An 18484-nucleotide genomic window follows, 5' to 3' on the forward strand; every position below is an offset into this window, starting at 1 on the left:
TTCGCACAGAAATAATAAACACTTTTTTTAAATTATTATTATATTTCCATTTGTATTACTAACTTTCTAGTATTTTGAAAAATTACCAATTCCACCTACACCAATTCCACACGAGTTGCAAGTTTTTTCTACTTTTCTGGTGAGCTGAGTTACATTTTCATTAAAAATTTAACAATACATTGATAATTGTATCCTATAATTTACATAATAGAAATATATTGTGCAATACGTTAATGTATTTAGTTATGAGCGACCCCCGTTTGGAAAACAGCTATGGCAAATAATCGTGAAATTTGTCTCCCCCTAGTGGCTCGAGTGCTAAATGCAATGTTAGACCACGACCACGACTGGCTCGTGCTCAGTGTGGGAGTGGTGAGAGAGTGTGTGAGTGTGTGTGAGTGTGTTTGAGAGAGAGAAGGGGTGGTGGGGGGAGCGCAAGAGAGAGGGAGTCGTTTCCCAGCCGTGAGACATGTGAGTACAACCCTGAACTCCCGTACGTCGAGTGGTTTCGCACGCGCGTTACGCAAGCAGGCCGACGCGGACCCGTTAGCGGATTGGGCGCGCGCCGAGGATGCATCTCGTCCACCTGGAACCGCAGGCAAACGGAGCGTAGGGAGCGCGGAAGCGCGCGCGGCAAACTCCAAAGTTTTCGAAGTCGGCCGGAGGGGAAGCGCGGCCTCGGGACCTCGAGACGGTGAATGATGATGTTCTGAGGCTTGGGGAAGGAAGAAGAAGGAGGAGGAAAAAGAAAAGAAATTTATAAGAAAAGAACAAGAGGCGATGAAGGCGGTGACGCGGAGCGGGAGGCGGCGAGCCTTCGTCGCGCGCCTCTGCTTCGGCGGCTTTGGGCTGCTCGCGCTCGCGTGCCTCGCGCGCCTCCAACACCTGACAGGTACGCGCTGGAGCGCATCTTACTGTCCGCCGCAGCCGCGAGCGCGCGCATACACACGCATGCACAAACATGCAAGCACGATTTTTCTTATATAAAATCGTGTTGCAGGTTTAAATAACTTAAAGATTCTGTTGGATTTAGGTGAATTCGTTCTAATTTGTTTTTCCAGCCTGTTGGATTTTTTTGCGCATCTTATCTAGTCTACATACTGTAGTAAGACTAAATTACATCTGAATAATAGGTTATAATCTTACAATAAACAGCACCTTTAATAATGATCAGACTTTTTGTTCATGCACATGATGCATCCCGGGATGTTTCAGCGTCTCCATCAGTGCTCCACCTGCGTCACACTTATAGCATCCTTCCCACCGCCTTTGGTACCTTTATCCCCACCCTCTGCTTTCCCTCCAGTCAATGCTTCATGAAACCACACTTGAGGGGTTGATCAGCATCCCATCCCTTGTTCCTCAGTCTGAAATGTAGTTCTATTAGTGACAATTAAGTCTGGCTACCACACCCTGACTGGCTTGTAGCTTGACCTATTTCCATATCATCATACATGACATGCAGGCAGCACTCAGACGTTCACCTATTTATCCATCTAGATGTAATATCATGCATTCTTGATGCTTGTGTAAGATCCTGAATAGAAATTTAAGAAAACTATAGATCATTTTCCAGTTGCAGGGTACAAAATGTTGCTACTGGGGGATGAACATTTCATGACATAACTCAACATCCTAACATGGATCTCATGGCCATGTGTGAATTTAAAGCTTTGTCGTAAACAGCCACTGTTTAAGTGTAAAGCCTTATGGTGCTCAGTAATTTCGAAAATGAGTGTTGCTCAGTGTTAAGATCTTTATTGTGTGCATCGATGTGGCTATTAGAGATCTTGAGAACCAGAAGAAAGCCAAGAGTTTGTCTCATTGCTCCCATCAGCTGGTTGGAGATTACGCTATGGTGTAGCTAAACCAACGAATTATCTACAGCATGCAGTGTGTAAGTTGTGTTTGATGGATTAGAAGTTGTTCTACGGCAGGGGTGCACACACTTTTTCAGCATGCACGCTACTTCTAAAATGACCATGTCAAAATGCTATGAACGCTATAAAACAAAAAATGCATAAATGCATAAATACATACCTTTTCTTAATGTCACGCGATCTACCCACACTACCTTTTGCGATCGACTAATAGATCGCGATCGACGTATTGAGCACCTCTGGTCTGCGGTAATCTCACCTGAAACGATGCATTTGCTTGTTAACTCTAGCCAGCTAATATATTTATATATATTTATATATTTTGTCGTCTTATCTGTTTATTTTGTTCCTCAGGCTGTCAAAAGATCCAGGGTTAGCATGCGTAGTATTAGTATCAAGCAGATTGAGCAACTTTTTCCACAATACAGATAAATCTGCTGATGCTCATCTATCGGCGCTTGGTTCCGCAAATTTGGAGAACAAATAAATGCCGTTTCAGCTCTCTCAGGTCTCCATCAGATTCTTTCACTTTCCCACTCATGTCTAGCATTTACACTCTCACAGGTTCTCTCTCTCGCTCCTAATTGGCTTCCGGCTCCTGACAGTCACCATGCATCCTGAGCTCTTTCCTACAGTTGTGCTCTGATAATGTTTGGAAGCCCACACCATATTATTGAAGTTTTTTTTTAACTCAATTATGACATTTTCTTCTTTGAAAAATATGCTCAAAATAGAAATAAATGAAACTATATTTTGTTTCTCCCACCGAGTCGATTACCGCTTGTCCCACTTCTTCTTCAAACTGCCTCGAGCTTGCTTCCTTCATCACATATTCATTTGTTTTGTACAGCAACTCATAAGTATCTATGTTAAACATATTTAGGGCGAATCACTCAAGCAAGAAAATCTCACAGCTGTGAAGTACATGCCTGTAGGCGTTAATTACCTGTGCCTAAAAAAAGACTGCAGAATGTCAATATATAAATTGCATTATTATTATTATTATTTTTTTTTTTTTTTAAGGTTTTCTAAAACAATATTATAAGAAGTGCACATTTTTATAACAGCCAAAGCTACTCAAGAAGTCTCAGAGGAACATCATGGTGCATTTGGAGGAAAGAAAGATTGACATGATGTCAGTAATTAATAGGATAATGGGAAAGAATGAATTCTTCACATGAGTCATTAAATCATCTAATACACAAGTAACATGTTTTAGCTTATAATTTTTTTTTGCGATAAACGATTCAAGATGGAGAGCTTAAAAAAAGTAAGAATATCATTAAAAAATACAAATACAATGAAGTTTCTGCTTATTGTAGTTAATGGGATTGGATAATGGGATGGGCAACGGTAGAGAAAAACATATGTATTAATGAATTCATTCCTTTTTATTTAAAGGGGAAGTATAAAAAATGTGATAAAAAAAAAGGGAAAGTAGCAATCTGCAGCCTGGCTGCTTGTAGTTTAACACCATTCTGAGTGCTACTCGGGTTAAAAGGCACTGAAAAATCGTACCAAAAGGATTAGGAGAGTTTGTGTGTGTGTGTGTGTGTGTGTGTGTGTGTGTGTGTGTGTGTGTGTGTGTGTGTGTGTTGACTCCGAAAACCAGCTCTGTGTTCTCTTAGCACCTGCATTTAGTCCCGTCCACGATCAGCACATGTTAATTAGGGAAGTGGCAAATGAAGCTCCACAATAAAGCCACAGGTGATCAGCTTATCCTTTTGATTGGAACTGGGAATAAAAATTAATCAATCAATCAATAAATAAGTCAAAGAAAAGAAAGCAGGGCATGCAGGTTACATAAGTGTTATGTAATTCGGATGAAAGTGCTGTGGCTGTTGTGCAGGGTGAGACATGACACACTAAAACGCATTTTTTTGTGACATTTCAATGATTGTCAAAGATGTTACATTTAATATCATTATGTACCGGTTCTGAGAATATATACAGTACACATTGTATATAGATACACGATTTGTTTTATATATATATATATATATATATATATATATATATATATATATATATATATATATATACGTCTAGTTGTGCTTCAGAAATCCTGTTTTTTTTAACCGCTTAATTAGCATCAGTGACACCTCGACCTAAAACACACATTCCTCATGTTTTCTAAGTTCAAGAATTCAGGAAAGGTGTTGAAGATGCAAATTGCATCCTTACTGGTTCCTTGAACAAGTGTGATGTGTGGAAAATTACTTCTCAATGATTACGACTCCCCCATCTCGCTCTATCTATTTGATCATGACAGGTGTCATGGTGGCAGCGGATATTCTATTATGAGAATTCTCATGTACAGTATCATCTCCCCCTGCTGCTGCTCGGACAATTGTAATATGATTATTGTACCTTTATGTCTTATTTGACTTTTTTTTTTTATTCTCTTCAAAGCCGTGGCCTCTTCATGTAATAGTACACGATTTTAAGTATTTTGATTAGATTTGGACAAATTATAAGTCTATTATCTAGTCCTCTTGGCAAGTGAAAGCTTGTGCTGGCCCAGGCTTATGTTTTGATTGCTTGGAAAATTTACTGAAAAAAAAACATGCTGCACTTAATTATGATTTTTTTTCCCCCCTCATATTTTTATTTATCTGTTAGTTCCTAATTTTTCTAAACTGTCATCTATCATCTATGCATGCTAACTGATCTGGCTAGAAAATGTGTGGTGCAGCAGGTAGTAAGATTCAAATACGCTATACGTTCGGCATTGAGACAGGTTTAAATAGGAAAAAAGAATGGATTCAGATATTTGGAAGACTGAATACATACAGTGAGTGGCATTGTGTTATACACTAATACATTCAAGATATAATCCTTTCTGAAAGATCTTAGTGAGTAGGCCTTATTTTCTTCTATTAAATGAAAGTAAATGAAACACTTGTTAACCTTATCCTAGTAGCTATAAAATATACAAATACAAATATATACAGTGTACAGACAGAATGCATATATAGTGTAGAAAGTGTGGAGATTTGGATTGTAACTAGCTTTTGATGCTGACCTGAGATCAGCGCTGATTCATCAGCTCTGATTCATCTTCTGTTCTGAGAAAAATAGGACAAAACCTCCAATGCAACGGTATGTTATATGGTAAAGAGCAAGATTTAAGGTCGAGAAACCACAAAGAACCGTCTACCACATTTTATTCTGCCCATATAAACTTCCAAAAGAAATCTGTGTGAACTTCAGTGCAATCCTACTGTGTCAGACTAAAGCTGTATTGCCTAAAATTCACACCAGATGTGTTACGTAAGTGTAACCTGTAAGTCCTATCAACATTGCATGTGCATATGTCTGTAATTTGTCTGTTTATGTGTACTTTCCTCTTTACTATAACAGGAATGAATACATATTAAAAGGGAAAAAAACAATATGGTACACTGATTAATAATCGTTGGCTGATTAGAGAATAAATGGACATCAAGGACTGGGTGGTGTAATGCAGCCTAACATGGAGCAGGGTTTAAGTTACCACCCAAACTTTAATTATTTTCTAATTACAGCACATACTGAAACGGTTCATACTGCCAGAGAGATTAATCAAGATTACACTTTTAATGGATTAATGAACATAGTCATTTGCGCTGTTTATATGTGCATCATGAATGTTGTAATTATGTAGATTATCCAAAAAAAAGTCACTTGCATTGTAATAGCTATTATTACATGATTATCAGTCATTCCTTCACTTGAGAGTCATCTTCACTCTGTCTTGAAGTTACTTAAAAAAATAAAACAAAAGAATATGGAAAACATGATTAAAACATTTTCTTTGTAAAATAAGGATAAAAATAAATAAATAAATAAAAATAAATTTTTTTTCTGTCCAGGAACTTTGACAGCCCTGTTCTGCTGAAAGCCTGTCGGAGATTCAGTTTTTGCTAAACAACTCCTTGAACAAATACCGAACATGAGCTTTGAGGAACCACTGAAGAAACAAATCAGTTCTCAGTACTTAAATCAAACAGAACACAAAAAACTGGAACCTTTTCAAGCCACAGTGACATTAATAAGATACAAAGGATCTTTATTCCAGTTTGGACTTTCACTGTTAACGGTGTCTCATAGAATCATTAATCATCCACTAAAACAAGTCCCCTCCCCCTCATGAAGAACCTTTTAAAAGCGCGTGTTTATTATGCGTGTGATGTCTGCCGCACACTGATGTTGACGGGTCTCATTTGACTTGCATATGGCTCAGGACCATGCTCTCTTCATGCCTGCAGCATGAAAGACATGGCGGTGCAACGCTCTTAGCCAAGAGTGACCACCACCTTGTTCTCCTGAACCATAGATAAAACAAAGGAAACTGCTGACTGCTACCTGATGATCATTAAACAGATCTGGATAATAGAACAGTCTGTTCTTATCCATGCCTCCTCTTTTTTTTTTTATTTCTCACCGTGTCGCTGTCTGCGACCTCTCTTCTGTCTTGGCATGACTATGTGTATCACTTAGTGGGGTAAATATTCTCACCTTGGCACAAATGCATTCGTTTCCATGTGCGTGGCATTGAAACCATGTTTCATTTTTATTGTCTGTGCCTGATGACAGAGGGACGGCACACTGTTGATTTTCTCCATATATAGCTTGGTGAAATGGAGGGTCCAAATAAAGCCTGTCCAGAGAAAGAGAGAAGGATAAGAGATTTTCAAATCAATGGCAATTAATTTTTGCAGAAGGAACCCCAAAACTACGTTTGTATATACATTTCTTTATCTCAATCTTGCTATGATGTATTGAGCAGGCAGACATATTTACACAAATAATTCACTTAAAGGACTCACTCAAGCATGGTCTATGATTCAAAGTTGATTTAAAGTTGGAAAAATATTCCTCTTGGTCTTCATCCAAAAGATTGAATGCTGATGAGAATGAAAATATCCCACTCCTAAAAATGGAATGGGGAGGCATCGCTGGAGCCAAATGCATGACATCGGAAAGAGACTTCGAGCTGCTGTCTGTGTCTGCGCTTTGAAGACATAAAGGGACCACCAGCCAATCATTCTTTTGAAAATCTACAGTTAAACACTTGCTCAGCATTTGTAATAAGCCCTAAACTGCAGTGGCATCGAGGTTTTACGTTGAATTAAATTAGTTTAAATAGCTTTTCTTGACATTTCTTCACTCACAATGCCAGATATGTTACTTTACAAGCCACATTGAGACTTAAAGTGAAGTCCTAAGTCATTCTAGCACAACTGTTAGGCTATGCCTACACTAATCTGGATAAATTTAAAAACAGCGTTTTTCCACATCCACACATAATTTTGCTCATCGACATTGAAACATCTGAAACGCTTACTTTCCTGTGCTGAGCCTGAGTTGCTTCCGCCTGTCGTTTATTTACTTTCCAGCTCTTTGAAACTTCGCGCCAATGTTGTTCACCATCTTGGCTGAATTGGTCACATGACTGCATCTCATGACTGAAAATGCATTCTATAGTCTTCAAAAGCCTCCATTTTCATAGTCCGCACTGTGATTCGAAAAACGGCGTTTTCAAACTGATCTACTTTAAAGAGCGTTTGCAAAAAGCAGAATGGAACAGCCAAAACAGAGAGAATAATATGTGTTTTCAAGCGAACATTTGTTAGTGTGGACATGGACTTAGAAACTATGAAAATAACTTGGGACTGAAGTATTTTGCACTCAAGTCTAGTGAGCAGAGACTTTTGTTCATAGTCCTCTTTTGCACAGTACTGTTCAATCAGAGTATACAGTAGGTTTACTGCTCGGCGCTGTTTTGTATTTTGTGTTATGCATATTTGTCCCACACTGTCTTGTGTTGTCTGTCTGCACTGTTTGCACTAGGTTGCACTCGATGCACTTTATTTATCTTTATGTTGTGTGATGTAGATCTATGTTGTTTAATGTAGCACCAGGGTTCAGGAGGAACGTTGTCTCATTTTCACTGTGTACTGCGTCAGCTATATATGGTAGAAATGACAATAAAAGCTTCTTGACTTGACTTGACATAAGGTGACATCCTTAACAGTGATGTAACTATAATGAATGGATATCGGATGTCACCCATATAAGGATGGGTTCTCTTTTGAATCTGGTTCTCTTAAGGTTTCGTTCCTCCTGTCAGCTCAAGGGGAATTTCTTCACCAATTTTTTTATTATTTTCATGGTAAATGAATATATGAACTCTGAACATGTTCTAGACAGCTAGGCAAATCCAGATAGTCAGTTTTTTCTTTCAGAAAGCACAATATCTTGTTTTGCTTTTCTTTTTTTGTACAAATACTGACTCACCACAGAAGTGACCCATCAAATCAACTTGTCATAATGTTTATCAGTACTCAGCATTAGCGTGTGATTACTCATGGATTTAACTTCGCAGCCAATTGTCGTAATTAATCTCGCAGAGACTCCAGTGCCAGTGTTAATCAGCGAGAAAAATAAATACGAGCGACGCACACCCGCTATAAGGTTACAATATTTGCCTTGTTCATTTGGTTCCTCTTCACCTGATGAGTCAAATCAGGCAGAGAGTCTATGAAAATAGTACTTGTGTTCAAAAGCCCTTCTGAGCCGGCCCACTTATGTAAAAAAAAAAAAATGAGACTGTGTGCGTGAGTGTATGTTTTGTAAAGTGATTGTTTTTTTTTTAATGCAGTGTGTAAATGTTTTTGTGGGGTTTCTTTTTCATATTAGGAATCTCCATGCATTCTTCTCTCAGTTCTCAAAAGCATGGCATATATTTTTTTTTTCTGTTTTTCAAATTAAATGCATCTTTAGCAAATGCATAGTTTTTTCATTTGGTTAGTTGTAATGATGTTATATTTGTGATCTGTCAAAACCCATTGGAAGTCATTGTAGCTGAATTGAATTTTCCAGAAAAAAAAGAGTTCTCACTTTGGTTGAAAGAGCACAAGTCTGAATCCTGATGATACCACAAGTCACTTGGGAGTAAATAGAACAGAAAGTGGTCATGATCTTTAAGTAAAAGGTTCTCTCTCTTTTTTTCTCTGTCTCTTGTGAATCAGAGTGAGACTAGCCAATCATGAGGGTCTGTGAGCTTATGCAGAAGAGGGCAGATTACACTTTGTGCTGAACCTGCAGTTTGAAACAATGTGGTGGATTGACTGCATTATAATTCTCATCCTCTCATATTATATTATAGTGACAGAAGCTTCAAGATCAGACCTTGCTGAAGATGTCAGCCATGACTGGACTGGACGCAAGCTGATGCAAGATGGAATTAAGAACCACACTTTAGAACATCCTCGAGCAGGTAAGGTATTCATTCGCTGTATGATATTTATATTTGACTATGAAAGACCAGGTCTGACAGTGGACAGTAAATAGACTGTCTTTGGGAAAGTTCTGGTATGAACATGAACCAAGGTATGAAGGTGGGAATTTTCCCAAGTGGAAATTTTTTTTATTGCTTTTGAATTAAATTCACCTTTTGTACATAAATATTGTACAAGGTGAACACACCATGTTAGGTTATACTGTATGCTTATTGCCTCATCATACACCATTTGTGTAATGTAGATGCAGCTGTTTGTATGCTTTAGTTATTGGCAAACTGTTTCTTCAAACCGTATAACCACCAAAGAGTAAAGCTGGAAGAGAAAATGTTCTTAGGTCGCAGCAAGAGTTTGCCAAAGACGTGCAGTGAAGGAGATGTATACAACCACACATAATGCGTAAATACTGTATATACATCACACATTCAGAATAATAAAAGAATGGTTTCTTAACAGAGCATATGGCAGCTATAATCCACATGTTCCACAGAAGCTCTTGGTAATTGTTAAGTGCTCATGAAATCCAAAAATGTTTTGGCACCTTTTTTTTTTTTTGAACGGCTCTGTGAACAATGCCAGAGACATATTTTGAAAGTATAATATTAAATGTTTTACTCATATCTGTATTTAATAGTAAAAGTTGGCTTTCAAACTAAAGTTTCCCTTATTTATTAACATAAGCCTAATTATCTGTTAGATTTACGCACCAACCAACCGAACGTAAATGTAAATGTTTTGATTTCAATAGCAATGGTTATGAAAAAAATCTCATTATGTGCATAACAAATGAATAAACTGATCTACCGTTAGAAGACAATTAAAATGATAATAAAATCTCCACAGTAATACTGGTAGTCATTCCATGTAATTTTCTCTTGAAGACTGACCCAGCCCCAATTAATGAAAGAAAAAAGGATGTGGCCATCACAGAAAATAATTTGGGGACCCCTGCTGCAAAGCTTTGGGTACAACTATGCTTGAATATCCTGGAAAAAAGTCACAAAAATATATGTTTTAATAGACATTCTTATTTAAAACAGATTGTATTGGTCCAGTCTGCATCCAATCAAAAGCTCTAGTAGCACCTGGCTTACAGTAGCAGCTAATGAGCATCAAAAACATGTGGTTTGAGTAGATTTTTTAAGTCATGCAGTGTCTTCAACTTTAATACCCCATTCTAAAACAGCCTTTTTAGAAAAGCTTGTACCTATTTTGCGTAGAAACTTTGAGCGCAGTTTGAACATATTTGATCTCACTCTAAAAACATGACAGACTTCACTGTGTGATGCTCTGTGTTCTATGATGAGCAGTAAATATACAGCTAGCTTGATGTTAATATACAGAGTATGATAAGAAAATGATGATTGGAGGTTTATTAAGGAGTGTCAAGTCAAGTCAAGTCAAGTTTATTTGTATAGCGCTTTTCACAACAGACATTGTCTCAAAGCAGCTTTACACAAATCAAGAGTTAAGGTGAATGGTGTGAATTTGTCCTTGATGAGCAAGCCGCTGGCGACTGTGGCAAGGAAAAACTCCCTTAGATGTTATGAGGAAGAAACCTTGAGAGGAACCGGACTCAAAAGGGGAACCCATCCTCATTTGGGTGACATCAAGAGTTTGATCATAAATCTTTCAACAATACAGAACACTGAAGAGCGAGAACTAACATGATTACTGGAGTATAAGATTATAAGTGATGTTCTTTATGCAGTCTTATACAGTCTATATGGTTAGTAGCTCCTAGTTTTATAAGCTCAGCATTAGAGTGTGTGTGTGTGTGTGTGTGTGTGTGTGTGTGTGTGTGTGTGTGTGTGTGTGTGTGTGTGTGTGTGTGTGTGAGAGAGAGAGAGAGAGAGAGAGAGAGAGAGAGAGAGAGAGAGAGAGAGAGTTGCCCAGCTTATTTCTCAATACTTTTATTTCACTACCTCTTGTTTTTTTTTTCCCCGTGGGAAGCCCAGTGCCCTCTTTTCCTCATGAGGCTCACTGCAAATGAGAGAGAATGAGAGAGAGAGAGATCTGCCTGTAACAAACCAGTGACAAATGACCCACAGCTCACTACCAGTCCAAAACACGACGGTTGTAAATGCCTGCTTTCGGAAAGCAAACATGACTAAATCCCTGTAGGCTTTCTGACAAAGCTCTTCAACAAATTCTCTACCTGGCTTGTTATAAAGCTATACATCAAGATACAGAAGCAAATCAGGGCTCTCATTCCATCACATGAGTTCTTTAAGTTCTAATTGTGGGTCTACTTCTGTCTCTGAAAGTGATATGGTTCAGCATATAAGGCTTCAACAGAAGTTACAAAAAAAACCTACTTTTATGGTTCTACATTATTACATTTTTTTCTTCGGATTATAAAGCTTATAAAAACATTCTTTTTTGGGTTTGGTCTGGGTGGACATTTCTAAAACAGTGCTTTTTAAAAATTGTTTCCCATAAGAGAGACAAACTGAATGACCCTTGCAGAGTTGATCTTTATTTCTAATAGTATAGCTCTGAACCATAGACTTTACAGGGCTTATGTAATTGTCCATTAGCCTTTGACTAAATTTCCTGTTGAAATGTTTGTTGCATCAGGTGGAATGCATTTTAAAGGGTTTTCCTTTTCTTTTTGAAAAGGTTCATCCCAGACTACGGGTCCTGTAATGGTTCCCCTTGGGACAAAATAAAGGATCAGGGGGTATTCAAATAAATCCAATGGTCCAATTATATAAAATTCCAATGGTCCAATTATACAAGGTCAATCGAATGGATGACTAACATGACTGAATTTTGACAATGTTATTGTTACAAATGTATTTCTTTATAAGCAGTTTATGACTATTAATGAAATATATTAACATTACACAAATAAGAAGGTTATTATTAATCAAAAAAATACTATTAGACTTTTTTTTATGAAATTAAATAAGTGTATGTACTGAAATTGAAAATACTGTGGTATCTGGCAGTGGGATTTGTTTTATTGTTATTGTTATGTCTTTGATTTCACATTCAGGAATGTCTCCAAGATATGCCTTCTTATCCTTGCTTTATCAAATAGCATGTTATGTTATGTTATGTTATGTTATGTTATGTTATGTTATGCAGTAATATATAATGAGAAATGGAAACTGTTCTTGTTAATGTTCACTGTCCTCCTAAGGTCAATACTAACCTTTCAAATGACTTTTCAATCTCTTTAATTTATATCAGTTCACTGTATCCTAATGGGATTCTGGTTGGAGATTTTAACATGCATGTTGATAATGAAACTAGTACATACACAAAGGATTGTCTGTCTTGTCTTGATAGTTATGACACAGCAATATAATTAACTTTCCAACTCATCTAAAATCACACTGGATCACACTGGTTTGTTGTTCTGGTATTAATCCCAACAGTGTCACAGCTACTGATCTCAATTTTTCTGATCATTTTCTGGTTTCCTTTAAAGCTTGCTTACTGCTTTCAAAGTCCAATCAATGTCATACAATCTCATTCCTGACTCATGACATAATGACATTTACAGATGGATTTATTACCATCATCAGCAAAGACTATTTAACAACCCCAGACGGACTGGTATCTCACTACAATGATGGGCTACAGTTATTACTCGATACGCATGCACCTATGAAATTTAGGTCTGTTTAATTAGTTAATTCTGCCCCCTGGTATACATCTGATTTGCATAGGCTAAAAGCTCAAGGTCTTCATCTAGAACTTTTGTGTTAAAACTAGACTTGTTGTCCATAAACAAATGTATGCTTAGCATATGTAAAATTACAAAAAGCTAAATTTGATTATTACTCAAATTTGATCACGTCTAGCGAAGGTAATGCAAGAACTCTTTTTGCTGTAATGAAGAACATTTTAAAGCCTCCTGATTCTCTGCCTATACAGTTACACTCAGCTGAATTATGCAACACTCTTCTCACTTATTTCACTACAAAAATAGAGAATATTCATCAATCTCTGCTGGTCTCAGACCCTCTTTAAGCCTCCCTTGCTTTCATTCTTACACACTCACTTAATTCTACTCGCTTTACCTTTAAACTTCTTACAGACTATGAGATCGTTTTAGTCATTCCGAAATCTAAATCAACTACCTGTCAGTTAGACCCCCTTTCAACTCTATTAGTCAAAGTCTGTCTATCAGTTCTTTTACCTTCTGTCACTGAGATCATCCATTCTTTTCTCACCTCTGGCATTGTTCCCAACCTCTTTAAGACTGCATTAATAACTCCTATTCTCAAGAAACCAGGTGCTGATCCAAATTACTTTGATATTTTTCGTCCATCTGCCATTTTTGTCCAAAATTTTAGAAAAGGGAGTTTCTGCTCAGGTGCAAAACTACCTAGCAGTAAATTACTTATATGAACAATTCCAATCAGGTTTATGCTCTCACCATAGTACTGAGACTGCCCTCTTCATCGATCACTGCAGGTGTCCTGCAGGTATTAGTTCTGGGCCCCTTATTATTTATTATATATTTATTGCCACTTGGATCTATCTTTTTAACACATGGTATTCAATTTCATTGTTAGCTGATGACACTCAGCTCTATCTGTCCTCTAAACCTACTTCTGACCTTTCTCCTTCTTCTCTTTCTCACGGTTTGTCTACAGATAAAGATTGGTTCTCAAAAAATGTTCTTAAACTCAACAGAAGTAAAATTGAAATACTCCTCTAGTTTCTCTATTTAAAGTGACGGTTCCACTATTCCTTCGTCACAGGTCAAGAGCTTGGGTGTTATCCTTGACAACACCCTATCCTTTGAAGCACATGTTAACAAGATCACTCTGGCAGCTTTCTATCACATTCGAAACATAAATTGCTTCTGCACTGCCCTCTCAATTAGGAGCACTACTATTATGGTTCATGCTCTTGTCACCTCACGTATGGACTATTGCAATGCTCTTCTCTATAAACCCCTACAGAAATTACAGTTGGTGCAGAATTCAGCTGCATGAATACTCACTAGAACTCCTACAATAGACCACATATCTCCTGTTCTTCAACAGCTGCTCCGGCTTCCTGTTAAACAGTGCATTGAATAGAAAATCCTGCTTTTTGTTTAAAAGGCATTACATAAACTGGCTCCTTCATATTTTTCTGACCTACTTTTGACATTTATTTCTTCTCAAACTTTTAGATCAATGTCCTCATCCACCCTAGTTCTTTCTTGGCAACTATGGGATCTAGAGCTTTTAGCTACGCTGCCCCATACCTGTGGAACTTTCTTCCTCTTGATATCCGCAACAACAAATCTGTCTCTATTTTCAAATCTATATTATTATTATTATTATTATTATTATTATTATTATTATTATTAATAATAATAATAATATGTTTTGCTAAAACCCATAGTAGCCTTATAGGTTCATTCAATGTAGTTATGATTTGTTTCATAATAAGGTATTTTTGACTAATGGCACAGTGTCTCAACAATTTTCATGTGTGGCTTTTACATTGTTTAATTACTTCAGTAATAAGAATTGATATTAAATAATGTTTCAAAAATCATAATAATACTTAAATGAAAATAAAAAAAAGAGGTTTTTATGTCACAGCACAGTTAAAGCCTTTCTTCGCATATCCCAACTTGTTAGAAAGTTGGAGTCAGACTGCAAAGTCAGCCATGATATTGCACCCTTTGAAGCAGAGAGGTTAAGGGCCTTGTTCAAGGGCCCCAGTGGTAGCTTGGCAATACTGGATCTTGAACCCCTGACCTATAAATTGATGTGCTATAGATGCCACAGGGGATCTTCTACAGAACCTGTTGTGGAGGAACACTGGTGGTAACATCCGCAGCAAATCTAAGATATCTTTAAGAAGTTCCTGACTTCTACATTAGCATTTATCTGAGATTACTGATTCATAAAAGAACTGCTTATGGGGTCACAATAGGTGAGGTAATACAAAGGATATATTAGTAAAAAAAAAAAGAAGAAAGAAACAGTTGTGAAGAAGTGGCTCTAAATACAATAATTTGTACCATTATTGTTGTTAATCATAACTTTCCATTGCCACATACTTCACCTTTTTTATGCTTTCTTCTGGCATTAAAGAAATACAAATACAAAACACCTGTCAGACGAATCTGCAAGGATTCATAACCTGAAAGAGACAGATGTTTGTAATTAGTAAATATTAAAAAAAACAAGAAGTATTATAGAAGGAAATGGTGGTGCAAATTTCAATGTCTTTATATTTTACATTTATGTCATCGGGCAGATACACTTATTCAGAGAGACGTATCAGTTACTCATCATTTGAAGTTGAACAACTGAGCAGTTAAGGGTCAAGGGCCTTGCACAAAGGCCCAGCAAAGGAGTTAACTTTCTCATCCAATGTTAATTATTGAGAGTGTTTTAAGCATCTGTATCTGTATTTAGGTTTAAAACTTTATATATATATATAAATCTGAGCTCCCTGAGCTTTTGCCTCATCGTTGGAAGATTGTTGCTGGCTCGATATCCGACAATGACCAGGAGCCAAGCAGCAAAACTTGCCATGTTCTGTGCAGGGTAGGCAGGAAAATCTTTCTCTCTTCTCTCTTTCAATCACAGCCTCACTATCCAAGTGTGGGCATTTGTGAGCAAAAGTATGTGGAAGAGCATGTACAGCAGTATGAAAAGGATGGAGTTTGCTGGCTTCATGCATCTCAGACGAAGCACATGTTGTCCTCATTTGCGTTGATAATTAGCTGTTATATGGTAGGGGACAGCTGGCTGGCTGGCAGACAGGTGACTGAATTTGGGCAAAAAAATTTTTTAATAAATACTAATCACATTTGTATATGTGTATCTGTTCAGTCTGAGTAATGTATTTCTGTTCAGTTACATCTCTATTATGTAGCAAGGGGTTATGTGAGTTGCTTAAGTTTGGTGTGATTAGTGTTTGGATGTCAGAGATTGATCAGTGGGGGTTTCACTTTGCCCACAGCAGTGCACAAGAAACAAGTCCAGATGCAGCCATGAGTGACTGGAACAGTGTGTACTTACTATGCCTTAGTCACAGATTCCTGATTGTCAGATGAGTTGAGCCGCTAGTCCATGCTGGGATCAGGTCCGGATCAGTACTGCCTTCAGAGAATTAAGCAAAGCTTTTTATTGAGAGACTAGCTAAAATCCCTATTTTGTGGGGGAAAAGAATACTAATAATAATAATAACAACAACAACAAAACAGCTCTAATCACACTCTCTTGAGCTTAGAGTAAATGACACTCCAAATGAAGCTCTTTGAGTGCTATTACACGTCCAGAAGGTCAATTACAGCCTGACACAAAAAAGACCACTAAATTCAAACAAGGTTTTATACATATAAGAGCCGTATTATACATATAAAATGAGACTCTTTCAGCTCCCTAGTGGACATGAACAATTGTGATGATTATGCAATTAGCCTGTGTTCAGACTAGCTTCTCTGCCACCAAGGAATCCAGCCTGGAAAGATTGCAGGAGGAAAAGACTGATCCGACTTTACTCGCCTTTTCTCTTTTTTTCCCCCTTTATGCTTCCTCCCCCTCACTGGTTTGCTGTGCCTTAAAAAAGAATGAGACGGCGGCCCCCGTGTTCAGGCGACTAGCCTTTGAGGCCGGCGTTGCCAGGCAACTGAATGCTAAATTTTGGAAGTGTGTGTATGCAGTGGGGGCTGAGATGTGATGGGGAGAGAGGGAACGAGGGATATAGAGAGAGAGAGAGAGAGAGAGAGAGAGAGAGAGAGAGAGAGAGAGAGAGAGAGCGAGCACAGGGAAATAAATAAATAACGAGAATAAAAGGGAAGGTGCTATTTTTAGACGTGTCAATAACGGTCGCTCAGCAGGGTTTTTATGCATTCCTTTGTTTGCCTTGGCCAGCAGGAAAAAGCATTTTGGAATCAGTGATTTTTTTTCCATTCGGGATATTTTCGTGTACATTCGCGGACACTGGTGAGAATGGGAAGCCGTCTAAAAAAAAGGTCGTTGGGTAGCCAGGAGGGCCAGTTTTTTACAGAGGCATGTCTTTGAGGCCATAAGAATTTGCTGTCCAAACAATCTTTCACAATATCAATCTGAGAAGTAGAAAATAGCAAACATGCATGAGCGTGAGATGGCATAATACGTTTAAACAGAGAAGAGAATTGTCTCTCACTATAGCTGTGAATTTGTCTTTTCAAAGATGTTCCTGTGTCACATACAGCAGAGGTAAACGCAAATAATGTGAGGGTGTACATGTAAATTCCTGAACTTCACATTCCTTTCTACGTGATAAGTCTATTTTTTGTCTCCCTGCGGGTGTGCTTGCTTCCCTGCATGGTTTCATATGACGTGGATAAAAAGAGGAGGGGACAGTGTGATGGAGTGAAGGTATTGATTAAGGTCCGTGCTCTGTCATTCGCTCTTGTTATCTCTCTCTTTCTTTTCTTTCCTTTCATTCTCTTTCCTTCTTTACCCATCGAGTTCTTGTATCACAAATAAGACCGAATATGTTGTTTTGTACCAACTGACACTGATACTGAAATATGTCATTTATATTAAACAATAAGCAAATTGAGGAAATCATGAAATATTTTTTTTTTCTCTGTTCATGTCAGTTGCTGTAAGTTTTATGTTTAAGACTTTATGGGATTTCGTACAACTAATAGAGTGGAAGGACAGCCAGGTTGAGCATTAGAAAACTTCTTACATGACTTATGACTCAATCACACACAATTGAATGGTAGAGGAAGCAAGAACACGTGTCAATGCTCATTGCTCGCAGAAGCGAACTGATGGGCAATCATTGATTAGACAAGTGTCAATAAGTGATTAGAAAATCAAAAATCATTAGTCAGGAGTTTCTTCCATTATCCAACATCTCAAAATGTTATGCTTGCTTTTAAACTGATGCTGAAATGTATGTTTGTGCTAAGGTAGATACCACCGCACGGCAATCAAAACAAGTTCAAAACAGACACGCGCTCTACACTGATTGGTGATTTGCCGCCTGCTTGACCAGTTTTTATCCACTCATAAATAATTTCGAAAAATGTAGTTGAGTAAAAAGTAAGATATTTGACTTTGAAATGTAGTGAAGCTAAAGTTAAAAGTCTCCCAAATGGATATACTTCAGTAAAGTAAAACTATGCAAAAAAAAAAAAAGCTACTTAATACAGTAACAAATTGTATTTACCTTTTTACTGTCACCACCATTCATTTTTATTGACCACATTCACTACTTACCAGGATGCCTCTTATTCCTTTACTGTTTAAATTAAATATGTATGTTTTATCAATATACTGGTATTACTGGTAAGGAAATTCAGTAGTACATTTTACAGAGCAGCTGTTATGTATTCATTAAGTGCTG

General features: G+C 37.5%; 1 protein-coding gene across 2 annotated transcripts in view; it reads left to right on the forward strand.

The window, feature by feature from the left end:
• The first annotated feature begins 384 nt into the window (after positions 1-384).
• The window catches only part of LOC310720712 (sodium/potassium/calcium exchanger 3), a 45287-nt gene continuing 27187 nt past the window's right edge, over positions 385-18484 (forward strand). For both annotated transcript variants that reach the window (XR_014531806.1, XM_083531606.1), the window contains exons 1-2: positions 385-892; positions 9034-9144. Coding sequence is in view for 1 of the 2 variants with exons in the window: in XM_083531606.1 (XP_083387732.1) it covers positions 781-892; positions 9034-9144 (223 nt within the window). In the remaining variant the exon portion in view is untranslated. The remainder of the gene's footprint in view (positions 893-9033; positions 9145-18484) is intronic.

This window comes from Silurus aristotelis (assembly GCF_946808225.1).
Source record: "Silurus aristotelis genome assembly, chromosome: 26".
Classification (NCBI taxonomy): domain Eukaryota; kingdom Metazoa; phylum Chordata; class Actinopteri; order Siluriformes; family Siluridae; genus Silurus; species Silurus aristotelis.